At 61.8% G+C, this 18,027-nt stretch overlaps 3 protein-coding genes across 6 annotated transcripts; 2 read left to right on the top strand and 1 right to left on the bottom strand.

The window, feature by feature from the left end:
* Positions 1 to 128: 128 nt before the first annotated feature.
* Positions 129 to 5,791, bottom strand: CHLRE_12g529450v5 (uncharacterized protein). 4 transcript variants are annotated; one of them, XM_043068539.1, is made up of 17 exons: positions 5,379 to 5,791; positions 5,121 to 5,150; positions 4,918 to 5,029; positions 4,692 to 4,815; positions 4,443 to 4,560; positions 4,222 to 4,353; positions 4,038 to 4,131; positions 3,787 to 3,915; positions 3,464 to 3,609; positions 3,042 to 3,321; positions 2,799 to 2,925; positions 2,488 to 2,691; positions 2,160 to 2,398; positions 2,003 to 2,026; positions 1,816 to 1,948; positions 1,466 to 1,693; positions 129 to 1,316 (listed from the first exon to the last, which is right to left on the bottom strand). In XM_043068539.1, exons 1-17 carry the CDS (start codon positions 5,645 to 5,647, stop codon positions 1,207 to 1,209), a joined length of 2,499 nt encoding a protein of 832 aa, XP_042918634.1. In that variant the 5' UTR covers positions 5,648 to 5,791; the 3' UTR covers positions 129 to 1,206. The 4 variants fall into 4 exon arrangements, with proteins under 4 accessions (XP_042918634.1, XP_042918635.1, XP_042918632.1 ...); XM_043068540.1 differs by lacking the exon at positions 2,003 to 2,026; XM_043068537.1 differs by having other exon boundaries at positions 1,816 to 2,026; positions 5,379 to 5,741.
* Positions 5,792 to 5,891: 100 nt separating this feature from the next.
* On the top strand, positions 5,892 to 12,678 carry CHLRE_12g529500v5 (uncharacterized protein). The gene is made up of 17 exons (XM_043068541.1): positions 5,892 to 6,067; positions 6,271 to 6,368; positions 6,585 to 6,817; positions 6,955 to 7,034; positions 7,184 to 7,358; positions 7,476 to 7,652; positions 7,938 to 8,078; positions 8,295 to 8,393; positions 8,633 to 8,872; positions 9,080 to 9,190; positions 9,419 to 9,535; positions 9,851 to 10,007; positions 10,176 to 10,429; positions 10,754 to 10,939; positions 11,221 to 11,366; positions 11,551 to 11,704; positions 11,880 to 12,678. The coding sequence occupies exons 1-17, from the start codon at positions 6,003 to 6,005 to the stop codon at positions 12,093 to 12,095; spliced, it is 2,649 nt and encodes an 882-aa protein (XP_042918636.1). The 5' UTR covers positions 5,892 to 6,002; the 3' UTR covers positions 12,096 to 12,678.
* A 534-nt stretch (positions 12,679 to 13,212) lies between these two features.
* Positions 13,213 to 18,026, top strand: CHLRE_12g529550v5 (uncharacterized protein). The gene is made up of 13 exons (XM_001696913.2): positions 13,213 to 13,324; positions 13,421 to 13,498; positions 13,852 to 13,916; positions 13,985 to 14,010; positions 14,080 to 14,190; positions 14,286 to 14,342; positions 14,486 to 14,551; positions 14,659 to 14,717; positions 14,840 to 14,895; positions 15,011 to 15,076; positions 15,399 to 15,547; positions 15,679 to 15,892; positions 16,048 to 18,026. Exons 1-13 carry the CDS (start codon positions 13,308 to 13,310, stop codon positions 17,391 to 17,393), a joined length of 2,310 nt encoding a protein of 769 aa, XP_001696965.1. The 5' UTR covers positions 13,213 to 13,307; the 3' UTR covers positions 17,394 to 18,026.
* Position 18,027: the final 1 nt, after the last annotated feature.

Below are 18,027 nucleotides of genomic sequence, written 5' to 3' on the forward strand. Positions count from 1 at the left end.
TGCTTTCCAGGACAGAGACTGTCAGGCAGGCCGCAGGCGCCATGCTGATGGCTTACTAATCGATGGGAGCGGGAAATCGGGGGCACCGCCCCGGAACCCCGGCCGGCACAGGACCCTACACAACTCCCTCCCTCCCTCCCTTACATGTCGTGCTGGGCACCGGTGGCGCTGGTGTTCTCCAGGTTGGTTTCGGGCGCATCCTTTCTGGTAGTCCCAACGCCAGCCCGGCCGGCGTCGTCCAGCCCAGCCATCCCAATACAGCAGCCACCTTCCGTCAGCCAGCCATGGGCGCGACCGTCCACAGCGTTTACCGTCGGTTACGAGGTAACATGTGAATTCGCAACTTGCGCTACTGACTGCCTACTCTCGTGCCGCCTGCAAGCCCACTCCGCCTTCCGCTCTGGTCTACGTACGCATTAGTTCCGCAACACTCGTCAATAACTCACCAGCCAGGTTGACCCGGGTTCTGCGTGGCCGCTTATGTGCTCCAGCACCCCAAGCATCCCAATTACTCTACCAGCCAGACTGGGTGGGATTGTCTTCGGCACCGCGTGCTGGCTGGCACCCATTGGTGGGTCGCCCAGGTTCGCCCATTTGCACATGCCTTTACACAGGCACCCTCAAGCACCAACATGTGTGCTCTGCCCGTCCCCACGCCTCTACCTGAGCACCATACCTTCACTTATCCAGTACCATATGCCCGTGCTGTGGCCCTTTAGTACTTGTTACACGAGGCCTCCCGCATCAGCTATGCCTTCTTGCCTACCCGGTACCGTCGTGCCTCGTGCGGTAGTCGGTTGCTACACAGTACCTCCATTAGCGGCGTGCTGACTGCCTGCCGATTGCGTGCTCGTCTACGCACGTGCAGTGCGACAGTGAATGACAAGATGCCTCAGGTAGGAGAACCACAGTCCAGGTCATTGTGCATACTACGCCCCGCATGCATCCTTCAAGCGTGCAAGACACGTGGGGCACAGACAGAATTAGTTCGCTCGTCAAGTCATCAAGTTACCCGTCGTTCGCATATAATACCCTTTGGTGCATATGACACCGCATCTTGGTCCACCCAGAGTCCTTGGCCGTGCACAGTCTCAGCAGTACTGACAAGTAACAGCAGCACACCACCCCCATTTACCATACGCTATGTCTCACATCCTTAGCTCCCTCAGCCCTTTCATCACGCAGCCTTTACTCTCGCACTTCCTGTCACAGGCACTTGGCCAGCTCCTGGAACTCATTCTTGCATTTGATCAGGCCCTCCACGCGGCGCGCCAGCATGTCGCGCTTGGACGCCAGCGCAGCCACCGCGCCCGCCGCTAAGGCACAGAGGGCAAAGGGAAAAACGCAGTCAGGCTACACGCCGGCACACAGCGATAGCGATTCCCACCAGAACTACGGTACCGTAATACCAAGCTGAGCTCGCACGCGGCCTAGGCAGCGCGGTGGCAGGCAAGGTGGGACTCACCGCTGAACATGGTGCCGAAGTCCCCGTCGCTGCGCGCGAACAGGTCCAGTGACACCTCCAGCCCCAGGCGGTCCGTCATGGGGTCCAAAAACGTGCTCTTCAGCGTGGCGGGCGCATACTGCGTCGCCACCGCCAGCCGAATCTTGCGAAACAGCGCCTCCGACGCCGACACAACGTCGTCAGACGACGAGCTGGCGCCACCGCCCGCTAGCACGCCGCCCACGCCACCTGCCCAGCATGAAGGATTCGTTGTCAATGAGCGCGTAAGCGGCATAGCCCCTGCTGCATACTGCCATACACACGGCATGGAGTTTGGGAAGGCCAATGCAATTCTGCAGGTCCCCTCGCACCTCCGTTCTGCAGCGCGACGCGGCGTGACTTGGTCGCCCGCCTGCTGGGCGTGTTGTCCTCGAAGCGCCCCGGTCCCCCGGGAGCCCCGACACCGCCGCCCAGCTGCACAGCTTTGAGGCGCTCGTTCAGCACCTGGGCGGTGGCGGCAGAGGAGGGTGTCTCAGGCACCGTCATCTGCACTCGCGCCGGGCCAGGCGTTGGCATGGCGCCCTGCGCGGGTGCGTCGACGGGGGCTCCACATCAAGCAAATGCAGGCCACACGCAGCTGCGCTTCGGTGTGTGCGCACGGCGACAATCGAACTGTTGCCAAGGTATGACATACGCAGCGCGGCGTCCTCCTCACCTCCGCATCCTCGGCAGCGCCGTCCATGTCGCCATCCTCTTCGCCCTCCACGTCCAGCGGGTCGCCCGGGTCGGGCACGTGCGCGTACATGTTCATGGCGAACTGGCTGGTAGCGGCCTCCAGGTGCGTGCGCAGCATGATGCGCGCCTGCTCCTCCAGCCGCGAGATGAAGGACTGATGCGCGCTCCGCAGCGTGGCGTGGAAGGAGATGTACGGGTGCAGGTTGTCCTTGCTGCCCACTGTACAGATTTGGGAAAGGCAGAGCATCCGGGTCAGGTATTAAAAGGCACAACAGGCGCAACATGTCGCAGCCAGCTGCGGTGCTTACGGGTAGCCGCGGCCCGGTCCGCAGCGATGTCAAACAGCCGGCGCAGGATGAAGGCCAGGCGCACGCACGCCGCGTCCAGCAGCGGGCCCAGCGCCTCCTTGGCCGCCTGGCGCGCAATGTCTTCGGCCGCCTTGGCCGCGCCCCCGTTGTGGTGCTTGCCCTTGTAGGCGTACATGATGTTCCGCAACCGGTCGTTGCTCATGCCTGCGCAGACATGATTAGGTGCTTAGCGCCGCGCTAGGGTAACACTGCACTTCAACAGCACACGGCACCCTTGCGTTGCGCCCAAGTGCAGTACCGATACCACTCACTCGTGGGGAAGCGGGTGTGCGCAACCGCCATATGGAACTCCTCCAGGCAGCGCTCAAACGCCGCCCCGCCAAAGAGCTTGCTGTCGTGGTGCAGCGGCTGCACGGAGGCTCCCGAAATGCCCGGCCACTGCACAGCCACAGAACCCAGCGCACGTCATGCTTTGCCCCATACAAGTTGCTCATGCTTGTAGCCCGCACCATGAGCCTGGCCTTGCTGCATGTACAGAAAACAAGGTATCGTACCTGCGGCGCGCGCGAAGCCGCCCGCTCCTCGTCTGTCGTCAGGCCGTGCTGCATGGGGTCGGGCTCCGCTGAGCCCTGCAGCAGCGACACCACCTGGCGCGCCACCGTGTCCGCGTACTTCATGGCCGCCCGCCGCAGCGCGCCCACGTCCTCCGCGCTCTTGAGCCGGATCTCCGCCGCCATCAGTTCGGTGGAGACCGCGTCGCAGCGCTCCTGCAGGAGCGCCAGGGTGGCGGGCGCCGCCTCGCGGTACCGACGGCTCAGTTCCTCCTCCAGGAACCTGTGGGGCAACCAGCGGTCAGGTGTGGTGTTTGATCAACACCACAGAATGCATGTTCGGCGACTAAGCAGTAGATGATAATCATACGCCGGATCCCCGCAAGCGCCCAGCCAGTGGTAACCTAAACGCAGGTGCAACGCACTTCTTCAAGTTGCTGAAGCCGATGCGGCTGGCGAACCGCTCCTCATCGAACCCGCCCTTAATGCCGTCCCGCATGTGCTTGTAGATGGCCGTGTCCACCTCCGTCATGCTCCGTCGCCACTCCGCGCTGCTCTGGATTACGCGGTCCTGTTAAGACAAGCAAGAATCCGTTAGCTCCGCTGCTGTACTGGTTTACGTCGCCAGCCCCACCACAGCCGGATGCCTGTACCGCCAACCATGCCTTGCTGCATGGCCGTTTACTTTCTTTCCAGCACAGTTGCACAGATTTCGCGGTCGCAGACATCATACAAACTGAGGTTATACCTTGGGCAGCGCCACGAAAAAGGGCCGCACGTTGGGCGGCAGGTAGCCCGTTGCGGACAGGTACTTGTCAACTTCCCAGCGCTCCGCAAACTCCTTCAGCCGGTTGTCGAACTTGCTTGCCACAATGACCTGGCGACCCGTGACCCACATGCGGCAAGTGTCAATCAATACAACTGTGAACGGCCCTGTTGCGGATTCTTCTGCGCTATCCTCCCTGGCCTGTCAACCCCTCGTTCTGCCCAGGCGCGCACCGTCCGCTGGAAGTAGGGGTCCACCTCCTGCACCACCCGCAGCCACAGCGAACTGGCCCACTCCACGCTGCTCTGCTGCAGGAACAGGATCATCCTGTACACGCCAAGGCAGGTATGGCGGAGCGCCGTCAACTCATAACTGCATTGAATTCATGACAGAAAGGGCACGACATAACTAGCTTGCCTGTGAGGCGGCGACGCCTGCGCCTTGACCATGGACATGATTTCATCGGGCGTGTTGTCCAGCTCTCCAGTTTTAGCCTTCAGAATGAAGCCGGGCGTGTCGATGATGGTGAGGTTGGGGCAGTAGGCGTACCTGCGCGGCACAGCCACCGCAACAGTCAACAACACGACAGCTGCCTGGCGACAGAGGCCCATCTGGGTTGCAGTTCCTCAGGAACTCACTCGGCCCGCATGACGATGGGCTTGGACGACACCGCGATGCCCCCCATCTTGCGCAGGTGCTCCTCCGTGCGCCGCTGGATCGCGTCGGCCACCGCGGTCTCAGGAACGATCGGCGGGCCTGCCAGTCAGGGGGAGCGGCCCGTCATTCATCAGTGAGCGTCGGGACTGTTTTGGGTTAAGTCACTTGGCGCCACGTGCAGCAGTGTCGCGACAAGCTGGGTCTGCGCCATGCGCTACCTCCGTGCTCACCGTATTCGTCCGAGTCCTCCTCCTGCAGCCTGCAGCGCGGCTCCTGCGCCGTGGGGTCGTGCACCATCTGCACAATGAGCGGCCGCCGCGTGCCCATCTCCACCTCCCGCACGTTGAAGCGGAACTGCGTATGTGGGGTAGTGCAAGGGTTTTGCCAAACCAGATCAGCATGTCAGTCATTGGCCTTGGAGTTGCTTGATAGCTCCCCCAAAAGGCGGCCGCTCACCCCAAGGAACGCCTCGAGAAGAGACGACTTGCCGTCCGACTGGCCTCCAATGGCCACAATCTCGGGGATGGCTAGTGACTCCCCCATCGCCACCGCCGCAGCTTGCAACCGACTGCACACCGGTGGAGGAGGCAATAATCAGGTTATAATACTGCAGACATGCATGAGAGGGACCGGAACTGCCCGGTTGGCTCATAGAGTACCTGTACGCTTCATAGCGCCGATATTCAGACCTGGGGGACCGTGTGCGGAACATTGAGTGCATGCAGGTTGGTACGGATGCACGGATGGCCCTCACTACACCACGGTGGAGGGTACACTCGGGGAGGGCACTGTAACGGGTTGCGGGCGCACCCCTTCCTAACCCCACACGCCCTGCCGTTGTCTGGCTCCCGTCATCCGGCGCTGGGACATGGAGCCTTCCAGCATTCCACACGTTTCCGTCTCTCCACACGCCTCACCTGTAGGCACGATAGCGGATCTGGGCCTCCGACGTCTCAAACAACTCCTGTGTGGACTCCCGTAGCGAGGAGTCCGCCGCTTGTGACCGCCGGACCATTCCACCCGGCTGCACCTGAATTGATCCTGGCTTGTGCTGGCCTGGCTGCATGCCACTGCCCGACGTGTGGTGAGCCCGCGAGTGCGAATGGTGCGCGTGCTGGTCCGAAGGCGCGTTGTCCCTCTCCCGGTCAAATACGGGGTTCTCGTGGTGCCTAGAGCTCGTGGACATCTCTTAGCATGCGCCCGCTTCACAAGTCGTGAGCAGTAAAGTGTTGACCTTCAAACCACTGCGCGACAGCTAGCGCGCTTGTCAGGCTATCATTCCTAGTATTCGGTGTTGTATGTAGTAAAGTATATATCTTATCGCACGAGAGACCCCCTAAACATGCGAGCTACGGGCAAAGGTCGACTTCGGGAAGGCCCATGCGGAAGAAGTCGAAAAGCCTCACTGGAGCAAGCTGTGTTTGTTCTTACATTGTGTTGTATTGCTAGGAACACTTTTCCTTTGAAGCTGAACGTACCCTGGCCTTTGGCACGCCAGTCACAAACCCTTCCAAAAGGAGCAACTCCTAAGGCTTGCGAAAATGGGAAAGACTAAAAAGGGAAAGGGACGCTTGGATAAGTTCTACCACCTTGCCAAGGAGCAAGGGTAAGCGCGAACCATCAAGTGCAGCCGTCGGGCGTCGAGGTTTTCGTGGCGGACGACGCTAATCTTGGCTTTCGTATACTTATTTAGTGCTGGCGCTCGAGTACATGGAATCTAGGGCCTCGCAAAGCTGCCGCCGCCGCCTGACGTTGCATGCTGTCGCAAGCCGACTGAGCACTGCGCCCTCTCGCGCAATGTATGTGCAGATTTCGTTCACGTGCGGCGTTTAAGCTAATTCAGCTGAACCGGAAGTACAACTTCCTGGGGAAATGCCGGACCCTGCTGGACCTGTGCGCTGCGCCAGGTGGGTTACTGGCGGCCTCGCAGCACGCGCTGCTGGGGCGTGGTTGAGCCTGTATGGGCGCTGTGCATGATGCACTTGTCCGTTCTGCGAGGGATGTACAAGGGACAAGGGAGCATCGGAACACAGGAAGGGAAGGTACCACTAGGGTTTCGCCCTGGGGTTTCGCCCACCCACCGTGGCCATTGCCATCGCCGTCGCCGTCGCTGCGCCGCGCAGGCGGCTGGCTGCAGGTGGCGGCCAAGACCATGCCCGTGGGCTCCCTCATCTTGGGTGTGGACCTGGCGCCCATCAAGCCCATCCGCGGCGTGAAGACGCTGGTGCAGGACATCACCACGCAGCAGTGCCGCACGGCCATCAAGCGCGAGGCGGGGGGCGCCAAGATGGACGTGGTGCTGCACGATGGTGCGCCCAACGTCGGTGGTGCCTGGGCCAGTGAGGCATACAACCAGGTGCGTGCAGAGCCAGTGGCCGCTTGTAAAGTGTGTTGTTGAGGGCGTGGTTGCGCACACGGTAGTTACATGGCAGGACAACCGTGTTTTGACTGGGCGTGCCACCAAACCGTGCCCATACCAATACCAACACGCAGTCTTCGCTGGTGCTGGACTCGCTGCGCCTGGCGGTGGAGACTCTGGCGCCTAAGGGTACCTTTGTAACCAAGATTTTCAGGTGGGATTGACTGAACACCTGACAGAAGCCCGCGCCTCTGTCGTCTCCCGCCTGTATGCGGGATGCCTGGCGGCTTTCCGCTACGCACTGGCACGGGCGCACAGAAAGGATACGCAGCGCTCATTCGCAACCGGGGCCCCCGTGCGCAGGTCCAAGGACTACAACGCGCTTCTGTACGCGTTCAACCAGCTGTTCGACAAGGTGGAGGCCACGAAGCCCGCGGCGTCGCGTAACACCTCGGCTGAGATCTTCGTGGTTTGCCTGGGCTTCAAGGCGCCCGCTAAGATCGACCCGCGCCTGTTGGACAGCAAAATTCTGTTCCAGGTGCGCAGCGGGACGGGGGCAGCCGGGTCCAGGGGGACAAACCGGTGGCGGCGTCTGCAGAGGCGTCAAGTGGTGCTGAGCGGGGCCTTGTGGTGTTTGCGTCGGTTCATTCCACAGGAGGTGGCGGAGCCCAAGAAGGTGATGGGCCCGGAGGCGCTGCTGCGGCAGAAGATTAAGCAGCGGCGCTTCCGTGAGGGCTACGATGAGGGCTTCTCCACCTCTCAACGCATCACCAGTGCGCTGGCCTTCCTGGTCAGCGATGGGCCCGTGGAGATGCTGGGCAACTTCACCGAGGTGAGGAAACGAGGGCTGACGAGGCGCGGGAGGGCGAGACTGGGCGTGGAGCTATGGGGCGCGGGTATAGGGGGACGGGAAGCAGGGAGGATAGGACGCGGTGGGAGGCATGGTGATTGGCGTTGGAGTGAAGGGCAGTTTATAAGGGCATTGGCGAGGACGGTCGACTGCCCACCCAACGCACCAGTCCGTCATCGCCCTGTAATCTGAAGTGGCAAGCCGTTTGCAAGTTGGTGCGCGTGCTAGTTGCTAAGCGTGGTGCTTTCCTGCTTCCTCACCTCGCAGATGGCGCTGGAGGGCCCGCACTCTTGGGTTGTGGCGGAGGGGCTGGGCGAGGGGGCGGCGGAGCCCAAGGAGCTGGCCGCCAAGATCCGCAGCCACGCCGCCACCACGGCGGAGATCCGCACGCTGTGCAAGGACCTGCAGGTGCGGGGCTGGGGCACGCAGGGCGCGTGCATGCGTGGCGTGACATGGATGCACCCGGCGGCTGACATGTTGCACACGTGCATGCACCAAACACGGAGCCGACAAGAGGGCAGGTCACACACGTTCATGCCTGCGATGTGGACGACGCGAACATGGCCTTTGCACCCACGCCCTGTAATAACCTGCACGGCTGGTGGTGTGTGGCTGTGTGCACAGGTGCTGGGCCGCAGCGAGTTCAAGCAGCTGCTGCGCTGGCGCCTGGCGCTGCGGAAGGACCTGAAGGCAGATCTGGCCACCGAGGAGGAGGCGGCCAAGGTGGGGCGAGAGGGATGGGAAGCTGCTGGTCAGGCAGGGTGCGGAGAAGGCGAGGTAGAAGTCAGAGAGAATGGTGAGGGGCATTCACACGGTTGGTAGTCCTGCGACCGCTGATGTGTTGTAAGCTGGGTTGGCAGCGCGGTGTGGCATGCTCCCGTGACACGTGCCCAAGCCAGCGCTGCATGCTATGTTGTGTACGCTGACCTCAACGCTCGGCTGCTGCGTGGCTCGCTGTGCAGGGCGGTCACAAGAAGGCCAAGGGCGCGGACGCCAAGGCGGGCAAGGACGGTGAGGCGGGCAAGGAGGGTGAGGCGGTGGACCCGGAGGAGGCGCTGATGGCGGACATGGCGGCGCTCAAGGACAAGATGGCGCGCGAGGCCAAGCGCGAGAAGCGCAAGCGGCGCGAGATGAAGATCAAGGCCAAGCTGCGCGCGGCGCAGGCGGTGCAGAGCGAGGGCCTGGGCGAGGACCCGCACCAGGTGGGCTGGGTGAGGGGCTGCAGGTAACTTCAACTTCGCGGGGGTTGCTCTTTGCGGTGGGTGGCCATGGGCTTGAGTCGGTTGATGGGGAACGCGCAGGGGGGCTCACAATTATGTGTTTTCTTAGGATGAGGCGCCACGACATTTAGCACTGACCCTATGTGATGTGCGCGCCTGTGCCGGCGGCTTCTACCCGACGTGCTGCAGGGCGGTCCGGAGCAGCTGTTCAACCTCAAGGGGGTCGAGGCCGGGCTGGGCGACGCGGACGTGCCCGACGACGACATGATGGACGTGCTGGAGGCCGGCTCCGACGACGAGGTGGGCAGGGCGGGGCGCGGGGAGCGGAGAGGGGCAAGGCATGGTTGGGAGCGGCCGGGCGGGTCTCAAGTTGGGCACGTGATTGTGAAGACCCGGGAAGAGGTCAAGTAGCCCATTAAATCTGGGGTGGGGAGGAATCAAACATGGCGCCGGCACGGCATATACAGGGTAGGGGTGAGTGTCGCGTCGTGTGGCGCGTGTCTCAACTGAGCCGCCAATCATGCACAGGACTCGGACGCTGCGTCGGGCAGCGACGCGGACAGCGACATGGACAGCGACCTGGCGTACGAGATGGATCTGGAGGACGCGCTGGACAACTCGTACAAGGAGTACCTGGAGCGCAAGGTGGGAGCCAGAGAGACATGAGGAGGGCGGCTGGGCGGTGGCGCGCATGGTGGCGCGGGAAACCCGCCAGTGGATAGCGCGTGTAGGATTGGGTGGTCAGTTTTTCTTGCTGGGTAACGGGTAACGGTGAAAGCAGCCCACGTGCCGGGTTCTGGGGAAAAACACGGATTGCGTATGGAAGGGCAGCAACTGGTAGGTAGCTGCTAGGTGCGTGTGTGACAATACTTAGATTGCACAGAGCTACTACATATTGCGTAGAGACGCGTGCCATGGGCCTTACCCTAGCCACCCTGGAACTGTACCGTATACACGCAGGGTGTGCGCGCGGCGGCCGAGCGGGAGCGGCGCAAGCGGCTGGGCATGGAGGGCGAGCTGGACGAGGACGACGAGGGCGGCGCCGCAGCTGACCGCAGCGACGACGAGGACGACGATGTGGAGCGGCTGGAGGACGACGACGGCGAGGACATGGAGGGTGGGTGAGGGCTTGCAACTTGGGCTGAAGGGAGGTCGCACGGCGTACGACGGTGGCTTTGATGTCTTGCGCTCCTGCTGGTTCCGTGCTGGCTCATCTTCCTATGGATTTGCAGCTCTTGTGTTTCTTCATTGCTCTCGTGTGCTCTCTTGTGGCGGCAACCTACAGGCGGGCTGCTGGTGTCGCTGGATGAGGACCGCGCGGGTGTGGCCAAGAGCGGCTCGGCCATGGCGGCACAGTGGTTCAAGCAGGACTTGTTCGCGGACCCCAACCTGCTTGACGACGACGACGAGGAGGCGGGCGCTGGGGAAGACGCGGCGGACAAGCGGCCTGCCAAGAAGGCCCGCACGGACGGCGCGGAGGCGGCACCCGCGAAGGGCAAGAAGGCCGTGGCCGCACATGCTGAGGAGGACGAGGAGCCGGTGAGCGTGGGCCGGGCAACACGGCGTGGGGGCATTTGGAGGCGGGGACACGGCTGGGCTGCATGCTAGTCGGCGCGGTGATGATTGCAGCCAAACATTTCTGACACCTCTTGTGCGAGGGCTCCGCAAGGAGCTCGCTGAACGTACTATGCTGACACAACTGAGCGCCTTGTTCCAAAAGCATTTCAAGTGGCATTACCATGCGCCCCTGCCGTCTGGCGTATCCGCTGCACACCAAAGTGTGCGCCTGCAGCGCATGGTATTGAAGCGCCTGTGCTTGAGCAGGCGCAGGATTTTACGATTGCATGTCCCCCTTTCCCACAGGCCTCTGCTCGCGCGCGGTCCGGTCTAGGCGCCGGGACGTCCGCGGCGGCTCTGGCGGGCGGCAAGGGCCGGCGGGGCGGGGCTGACTTCGAGGTGGTGCCGCAGGAGCCGTCCGGGTCGGGCTCTGGTTCCGGTTCGGACTCGGGCACCGACTCCGAGGACGAGTTCGACATGCTGGACGATCAGGTGCGTGTAGAAGGCGGTGTGTTTTAGGGAGTCTATAATGGCGCTTTTGGACAAAAGCCTGGCTTGAGTCCCGCAGAAGAGGCAACCCTGAGCCTAACACTTACTACATTTTAGACGATGGCCCCCTTGGGTCATGATTGCAATTGTTTCGCGGCAAATTCTCCATCTGGGCACTATGTTAACTACGCACGCGTCCTGCGGTGGGTCACAAACCTCAGGGGCATGCACCTTCGCATCCAATTACCACCCTACGAACACCCTCCGCCCATTCTGGCCTGTAGGGGAAAGCGGAGGTGCTGGCTCTGGCCAAGCGAATGCTGCGGCGCAAGGAAAAGGAGTCTATCGTGGACGCCGCCTACAATCGCTTCGCCTTCCACGACACTGGCCTACCACGCTGGTTCGCAGAGGATGAGCGCCGGTTCATGAGGTGCGTGTATTCAGGACTATGGCCGGGTGTTGGCGGTGTTGTGGATTTGATCACTTGCTGATGTGCATGCCGGTTTAGTCTATACGGTAGACTTAAACAGACGGTGGCGTGGCGCCCACGTTCTGGTGGCCATGCATGTGCTTGAGCCCTGACTCAAGTATGAATGCCCGTATCCCGCGTGCAGGCCGATACCGCAAGTCACGAAGGCGGACATAGAGGCAGAGAAGGAGCGGTTAAAGGCGATTGACGCGCGGCCCATCAAGAAGATCGCGGAGGCGAAGGCGCGCAAGAAGCAGAAACTGGTCAAGCGCCTGGAGCAGGCGAAGCAAAAGGCCAACGTGAGTTTGGGATCTTTGGCACCTCTGCGCTCCCTTTGTTCGCCACATCTGCGCCTCTCTGCAGCGTCAAGGCGGGTAACAAGTTTTACTGTCAGTAGTAGGTCTGGAAGCTTGTGCTGCGGGATCAAGTAAGAAGCCCAACCACTCGTCCCTGCGCTACTTACCTGCACCACAGGTTGTGGCTGACCAGGAGGACGTGCCCATGAAGTCCAAGATGCGCGAGATTGAGAAGATTTACGCCAAGGCACACAGCAGCGCCAAGCGGAAGAGCAAGAAGGGCCGCAAGGGGCCGCCGCTGGACAAGCGCCTGAAGAAGGACAAGAAGTCCATCAAGCGCGCCGAGCAAAAGATGAAGAAGGGCGGGCGTAAGGGTAAGGGCAAGGGCCGGTAAATGCAGCGCTGCTAGTCTGACCGGAACGAGGCTGTGGGCGTGTTGGGAGTTTGAGAATGGGTTTCTGAAGCGGTTCCCGGCCTGCAGCGGGATCTGCAAAGCACAGGGCAACGAACATGCATGGCGGCTGTGACATAGCACTGCGTCAGCCCGTGACCTAGCTGGAGGCGCGGGGCTCAGCCCTCGAGAGCGTAACTTTGACGTGAGCACGAGAGGTGCACGCGTGGCCATGATGCGCCTTGGCCCTGTCAAGCGCTGGTCAGCGTGGGGAAGTGGGTAGGCAGAGGTAGTGATGCACCCGTGTAGCGATGAGGTAGTGTTAACTGCGATCGGATAGCGCAAGGGGCACACTGCCCCTATAGATGATGATGGGATGTGGCAAGCCTTGACAAGAAAGGTGGCTCTCCCTCTCAAGGAAAGTGCGTTGAGAAGAAGGGAACGCCCCGTTGATTCTTTTGACCGTCCGGATAGATGGCTTGCAAGCTTGGGGGAAGGTGCCTGAATTAAGGTGCAGCGTGGTAGCCGCAGCCGCTGTGGCTGCAGAGGCGTAAGCGGCGAAAGTTGTAAGCGATGTATGACTGTGTTTACCTTCAGCTGTGACATGAGAGCTTCCTGAAAGAACGAGGCGGCTTTGTCGAGAGCTGTAGATGCTCGCGTGGTCAGTCAGTGCAGTCCGCTGTGAGCGCCGTATATCTAGGTGTGTTAGGCCCGGGTCCAAGGTAGACCCACAGCTGCAACAAAGTAAGGATCAGAGCTGTCACCTTCGTTGCATATGTTACAGCTCCACCGAAGGCGTTCCCATGCGCGTTCCCCCGTTCCCCAGATGCCGCGTAGGCAGCTCGTAGGCTTGCGCCTGCAGGCCCTACACCCCTACCCCGCTCAGCCGGACTGTGGGAGACCGGGACTTGTTACACGTGAGAGTTAAATATTCGTATCTCGTGCAGCTTGTGTGTCTCGTGCCGCACAAGGCACGTCACAGGGGCCGGGTGCGGCGCCGTGAAGCACCAGTCGACAAGGGAAACATCGTGGGGGACCGAATGACAAACCCCATGGTCACAGGCCACCACGGCTCCCTCAACCTGCTGTTGACCTGCTATATTTTGCAACTGTTGATATAGAATGTCGCTACGTAACCTGATCTTAGCTGACAACACAGGAAGCGGAAGTGCTTAAACATTTAGACTGCGTGGAACGCTGCGTTAGTATCCAGCCATGTCGCAAGGACACAGGTAGGACTATGCAAGATGCGTCAAACTGACTTTCTCCGTCCGTGAGGTCCCCGGTCCGCCAAGAAACTTTCACCCCGTTTTGGCTTGTTTTCACAGGGATGCGGGTGCTGCGGCATGCCGGACGATAATCGTCACCAACCATTGCCCGCCCATAATGCGGAAACGCGACATATGGTGCGTCGCCCGGCCTCGCATGCGCTCGCCAGCAACCCCCTAGTTCCGTGTGCAAGCTTTTGCTCTATCCCTAAACTGCTTTTGAGGCCGTGGGTAGTCGTTCGTCAACGTGACGCTGTATCGATGCGGGAAGCGCGTCTGAACAAGATGATGCTCGCATTTAAGGCCTCTCGTGCGGAGCAGCCAGAGCGGAGTCCTGCAAGCCTAAGCCTCTAGGCTGCTAGGTAGTAATTGCAAGCTGCTGGTCGTCAAATTTGTACACTAGCGGGTGGGGCGTCAAGCCAGCTCAAGCCAGCTCTGGTACCCTCTGACCACTCTGACCGGGCGCCCCTGCCTCGTGTCGGCTCCCGCAGGCGTGTGGACCAGTTCCACCTGCTTAGGAAGGTTGGAAGTGGATATGCATCCACCGTGTACCTTGGTAAGCTTGATGACTGTACCAGCGTTGCCGGGGTCTACTCACCAAACCAAACCACTATGTGCACGCAGGGACGTGTCGGACGTCAGGAAACCAGGTGCGCCCGAAGGGTTTAAGGATCAAAGTCTGGCGTGAGTGTTTGCTGACATCGTGTAATAACGCGCAGGTCGCGGTGAAGCTGTATCATAAGCAAAAACTGAGTGAGCTGAATCATTTCCAAGTCGCTCGCGAAATTACCATTCATTCCTCACTTGATCACAAGAACATCATCCAACTGGTAAGTCCAAATCGCCATGTCTGGCTTTGATGATGCCTGTTTCCCTGCTGAGCCTGACTAACTCAGCATGGCGGGGTACATGTCACTCACAACAGTGGGCGGCCTTTGAGGACCAATATGGCATCTACCTGGTGTTTGAGTACGCAAGCAAGGTAGGGCTGGGGAGTGACCGTCAAACGGGGCACGTTGGCATGGCCGAAAGACAAAGGAAGACCCTGGCTGCGCGGGATAGTGCCACGGCCAACCCTGGGGTGCTCCTGACGCTGACTTTTACGGACTGCCGCGTCGCGGACAGGGCGACGTGTTCACGGAGGTGGAGCGGAGAGGTGGTCAACTGGACGAGGCGGAGACGGTCCGCGCGGTGAGCGGTCGGGGTGGCACGGAAACGCTTTTCGGGGGAACACAAAGTGCTTTCCCTTGCAATCAGAAGACTATGATCGATGTACAACTCTCTGCCACGGCTTACAGGTGGTCTACCCCTTTCTCAGCGCGCTGGACTACCTCCACAGTCGCTGTATCATTCACCGGTGGGTCCACGCCGCAAATGACTGTGTCAAAGGTTGATGAGAGCCGGCCCGAGCCGGCCCACCTTGTCCGGGCCCCACCCTCTAAATTAGCCGTTCCCCCGCTTCCTGGCATTTTACCGCAGTGATATCAAGCCCGAGAACCTGCTGTTCACTGCGACCGGGGTGCTTAAAGTGGCGGGTAAGGCAAGGCGGCACAAGGTGGCTTGGGCGTATGCCGGGCCCGTTGCGTACGAGGGGCGACGGCGTGGCGCAAGCATACATAAGGAAGCAACTGCCGCATGTCCTCGCCGCAGACTTTGGGTTGTCAATCAACTTCAGCCAGGAGCGGCCGGTGACGCGCGTGGGCACACTGGACTACAGTGAGTGCTGGGCGTGGTGGCGGCAAAGATTGCGGCTGCAAAGTGGGGCGGGCACCGCCATGGAGATAAGGATGGTACATCGGCTTTCGAGCCGGCAGGCTTGCGCGCGACATGATGTCGACTCCGCACGCACCAGCATGAGCGGAGAGCAGCTGTAGATGCGCGTGGCAGCGTGCATGCGCTTTTGCGGTGGAAGCCGTGAGGGAAGGGTAGGGGCCAGCTAAGCGCCTTGAAGTGTGGTGACCTTTGGGCCCGAGGGCTCCACCCAATGACGTGTACCATGCTGCAGGACTTACTTGCACCTGACCCGCTGCCTGTGCAGTGGCGCCGGAGGTGGTGGTGTGCCCGGACAAGCACCGGCCGCAGGACCACAAGGAGCTCAAGCACTTGCACTACACGCCGCTGGTGGATGCATGGGCGGTGGGCGTGCTGGCATATGAGCTCATTGTGGGGCGGCCACCCTTTGACAAGGTATAAGGGAAAGTGCTCGGCACATGACGGGTGATTGAGTTTGGACGTTGCGGGTTCGGCGCAGTGGACCGTCCGGGGTCTTCGTGCCGCACATCCACTGAACGTGCTCGTGGCGGCCCTTGCAACTACAGGGCCAGAAGAAGGCAACTATTGCCGAAATCCTCAATAGTGAACCATTCATCCCGCCTTGGCTGTCGGAGGGCGCTACGCACTTCATTCGCTGGTCACTGACCAAGGAGGTGGGCAAGCGCCCCTCCGTGCAGCAGCTGGCAGAGCACCCCTGGATCGTGAGCCACATGAAGCAGAGTGTGCTGGCGCCCGCACGGCGGCAGCTGGTCAAGACAGGTGGGTGGGTGCACAGCAGGCCGGTATAGTTGCATGGGCATGAAGAATGGGCATCCAGGCCATGGGTGTTGCTCGCCTGCCGGGCCAACACAGCACGCCGGCAAAGCACTGAACATCAAGGAACCTCCGCGTGTGCCGACTCCATACCTTGACAGACTCGTTCGTGGAGCCGCGCCAGCTGGGCTTCCGCGGCAGCAATGCGCCTGGCGCCGGCGAGCCATCAGGGCCAAGCAAGGAGCCGCCGCGGCCGCTGCAGGTGTCATCGGTGGCGCAGGGCGGCCGCTTCCTGGGCCACTCCAGCTCCATGTCCGCTATGGACGGCATGCGCTACCGCGACATCCATCTGGACTCGGTCACAGGCGGCATGGCCAGCGCGGCAACGGAGGCACTCAAATCGGTGAAGCGCGTGTCGGACGGTGACGGCACCACGGGCGGGCGGCCCAGTGCGGCAGGCGGACGCGTGAGCCGCGCGGGCACGGCGCGCAACAGCGGCACGGGGCAGGCACCACTGAGCCGCATGAACAGCATGAGTGCGCAGGCTGTAGTGGCGGCTGCGGCGGCGGCGATGGCTTCAGGGTCTTTCGGCGGCGCGGCGCACGGCAGCGAGGACAGCCCCAAGGGCGGGCGGGCGCTCACGCGTGAGGAGCTGTACGCCTCGCTCACGGCGCCCCTTGGCGGCCGCGGCAGCCCGGTGCTGGCGCGGTCGTTCACGGCAGGGCGGGCCAGCCCCGCGCCGCAGCAGATGGCGCCGCTGCCTACGAACGCTGGGCGCAAGAGTGGAGGCGGCGGGCTAGGCAGTGGCCGCAGCAGCCTGAGCGGGCAGGCTACCGGGGCGCCTCCCAGTCGCGGGGCGGCTGAGCTGGCGCACGACCTCAGCCGGCTGCGAGTGGACTCAGCCGCGAGTGGGGGTGGCGGCGCGGCTGGCCCCTCCACCAGCGCCAGCGGTGCGGTACCGTACAGCCCGGGCAAAGGCTCCTCGGGCATCCGGCCGTCCCCGCCACAGGCGCCGTCGCCCACAGCGCGCGGCCTCAGGACAGGCTCCCCGCTCATTCCCAGCCGGCTGTCGCAGTCCTTCACCAGCCCCGTGTCGCCCCTCGCCGCTGGCTCTAACGCCAGCGCTGGCACGCCGCACCTCAGCCGGCTGGGCAAGACATCAAACTCCGGCATAGTGCCTGCCGTCGCAACGGCTAACACGCCTGGCTCTGCCCGGCCGCCGGCTGGCATGGATGCACATTCCTCAGCTGCCTCGTCTGCAGCGGCGGCGGGCGCCCAAAGCAGCCCGCATCAACCTGCCGCTGCTGCCGCTGGCAGTAGCTTGACAGTCAGCACTACGCCAGCTAGCCCAGGCGGCTCAAGCGGCTACGGCCAAACGAGAGCCAGTCCGCGAGAGCTGCCGGGGGAGCGGGACCCTGAGCTGGAGGACTCAGAGGTTGAGGACGAGCCTGAGACCGAGCGCAGTCCAAGCAAGAGCAAGAGCCTGTTTAAGAAGATCTTTAGCTGACGCACCGCATGTAGTAGCAGGGCACTGCGATGCACCTGACCACGTGTGGTGGACTGATGGTGGAAGGCAGCGGCATGCTGTTAACTGCGTAGAGGGCGGTGGGTGTCGATGGGGTTGACAGTGCTGCGGGTATTGCAATGGACTGGATCAGCGCACGCTGGTTTGCCGAATAAGCGGCGGCGGGATGCCGCTGTGGACTCACTAAGGTGTGTGCCCGGTGTGCCCGCTTCGTATTGTGGTGGTCTACACTGGCAAGGGGCCCCGAGCTTGGATTGCGGGATACGGTACCCGCATTATGACGTCATTTCGTCAAAAGCCTCACGAGGGCGCGCGAAGTTGCTGCCGGCTGTATACGGCATGTGTGCGGTTGAGGCTGGAGGAGTACAACAGAGACTACGCATGGCCGCAGCGCAGTAGTGATCCGGCCGTGTCGGTGTGAAGCAATGTCGGGGCGGCAAACCCGAGTTTTGGGACCGGTACTTGGCAGTGCTCTGGTGTCAATTCCTCCACCTGGGTGTGATCACGGTCGTAAGGGAGTGGTGAATGCATCGGTATTGAGCGGCGACCAGACTCTGGGTCTGCACAGATGGATGGCTGGGGGACGCTGAAACGCGTTTCTGTTCAACGCAAATGC

Source organism: Chlamydomonas reinhardtii, chromosome 12 (genome assembly GCF_000002595.2).
Source record: "Chlamydomonas reinhardtii strain CC-503 cw92 mt+ chromosome 12, whole genome shotgun sequence".
Classification (NCBI taxonomy): Eukaryota; Viridiplantae; Chlorophyta; class Chlorophyceae; order Chlamydomonadales; family Chlamydomonadaceae; genus Chlamydomonas; species Chlamydomonas reinhardtii.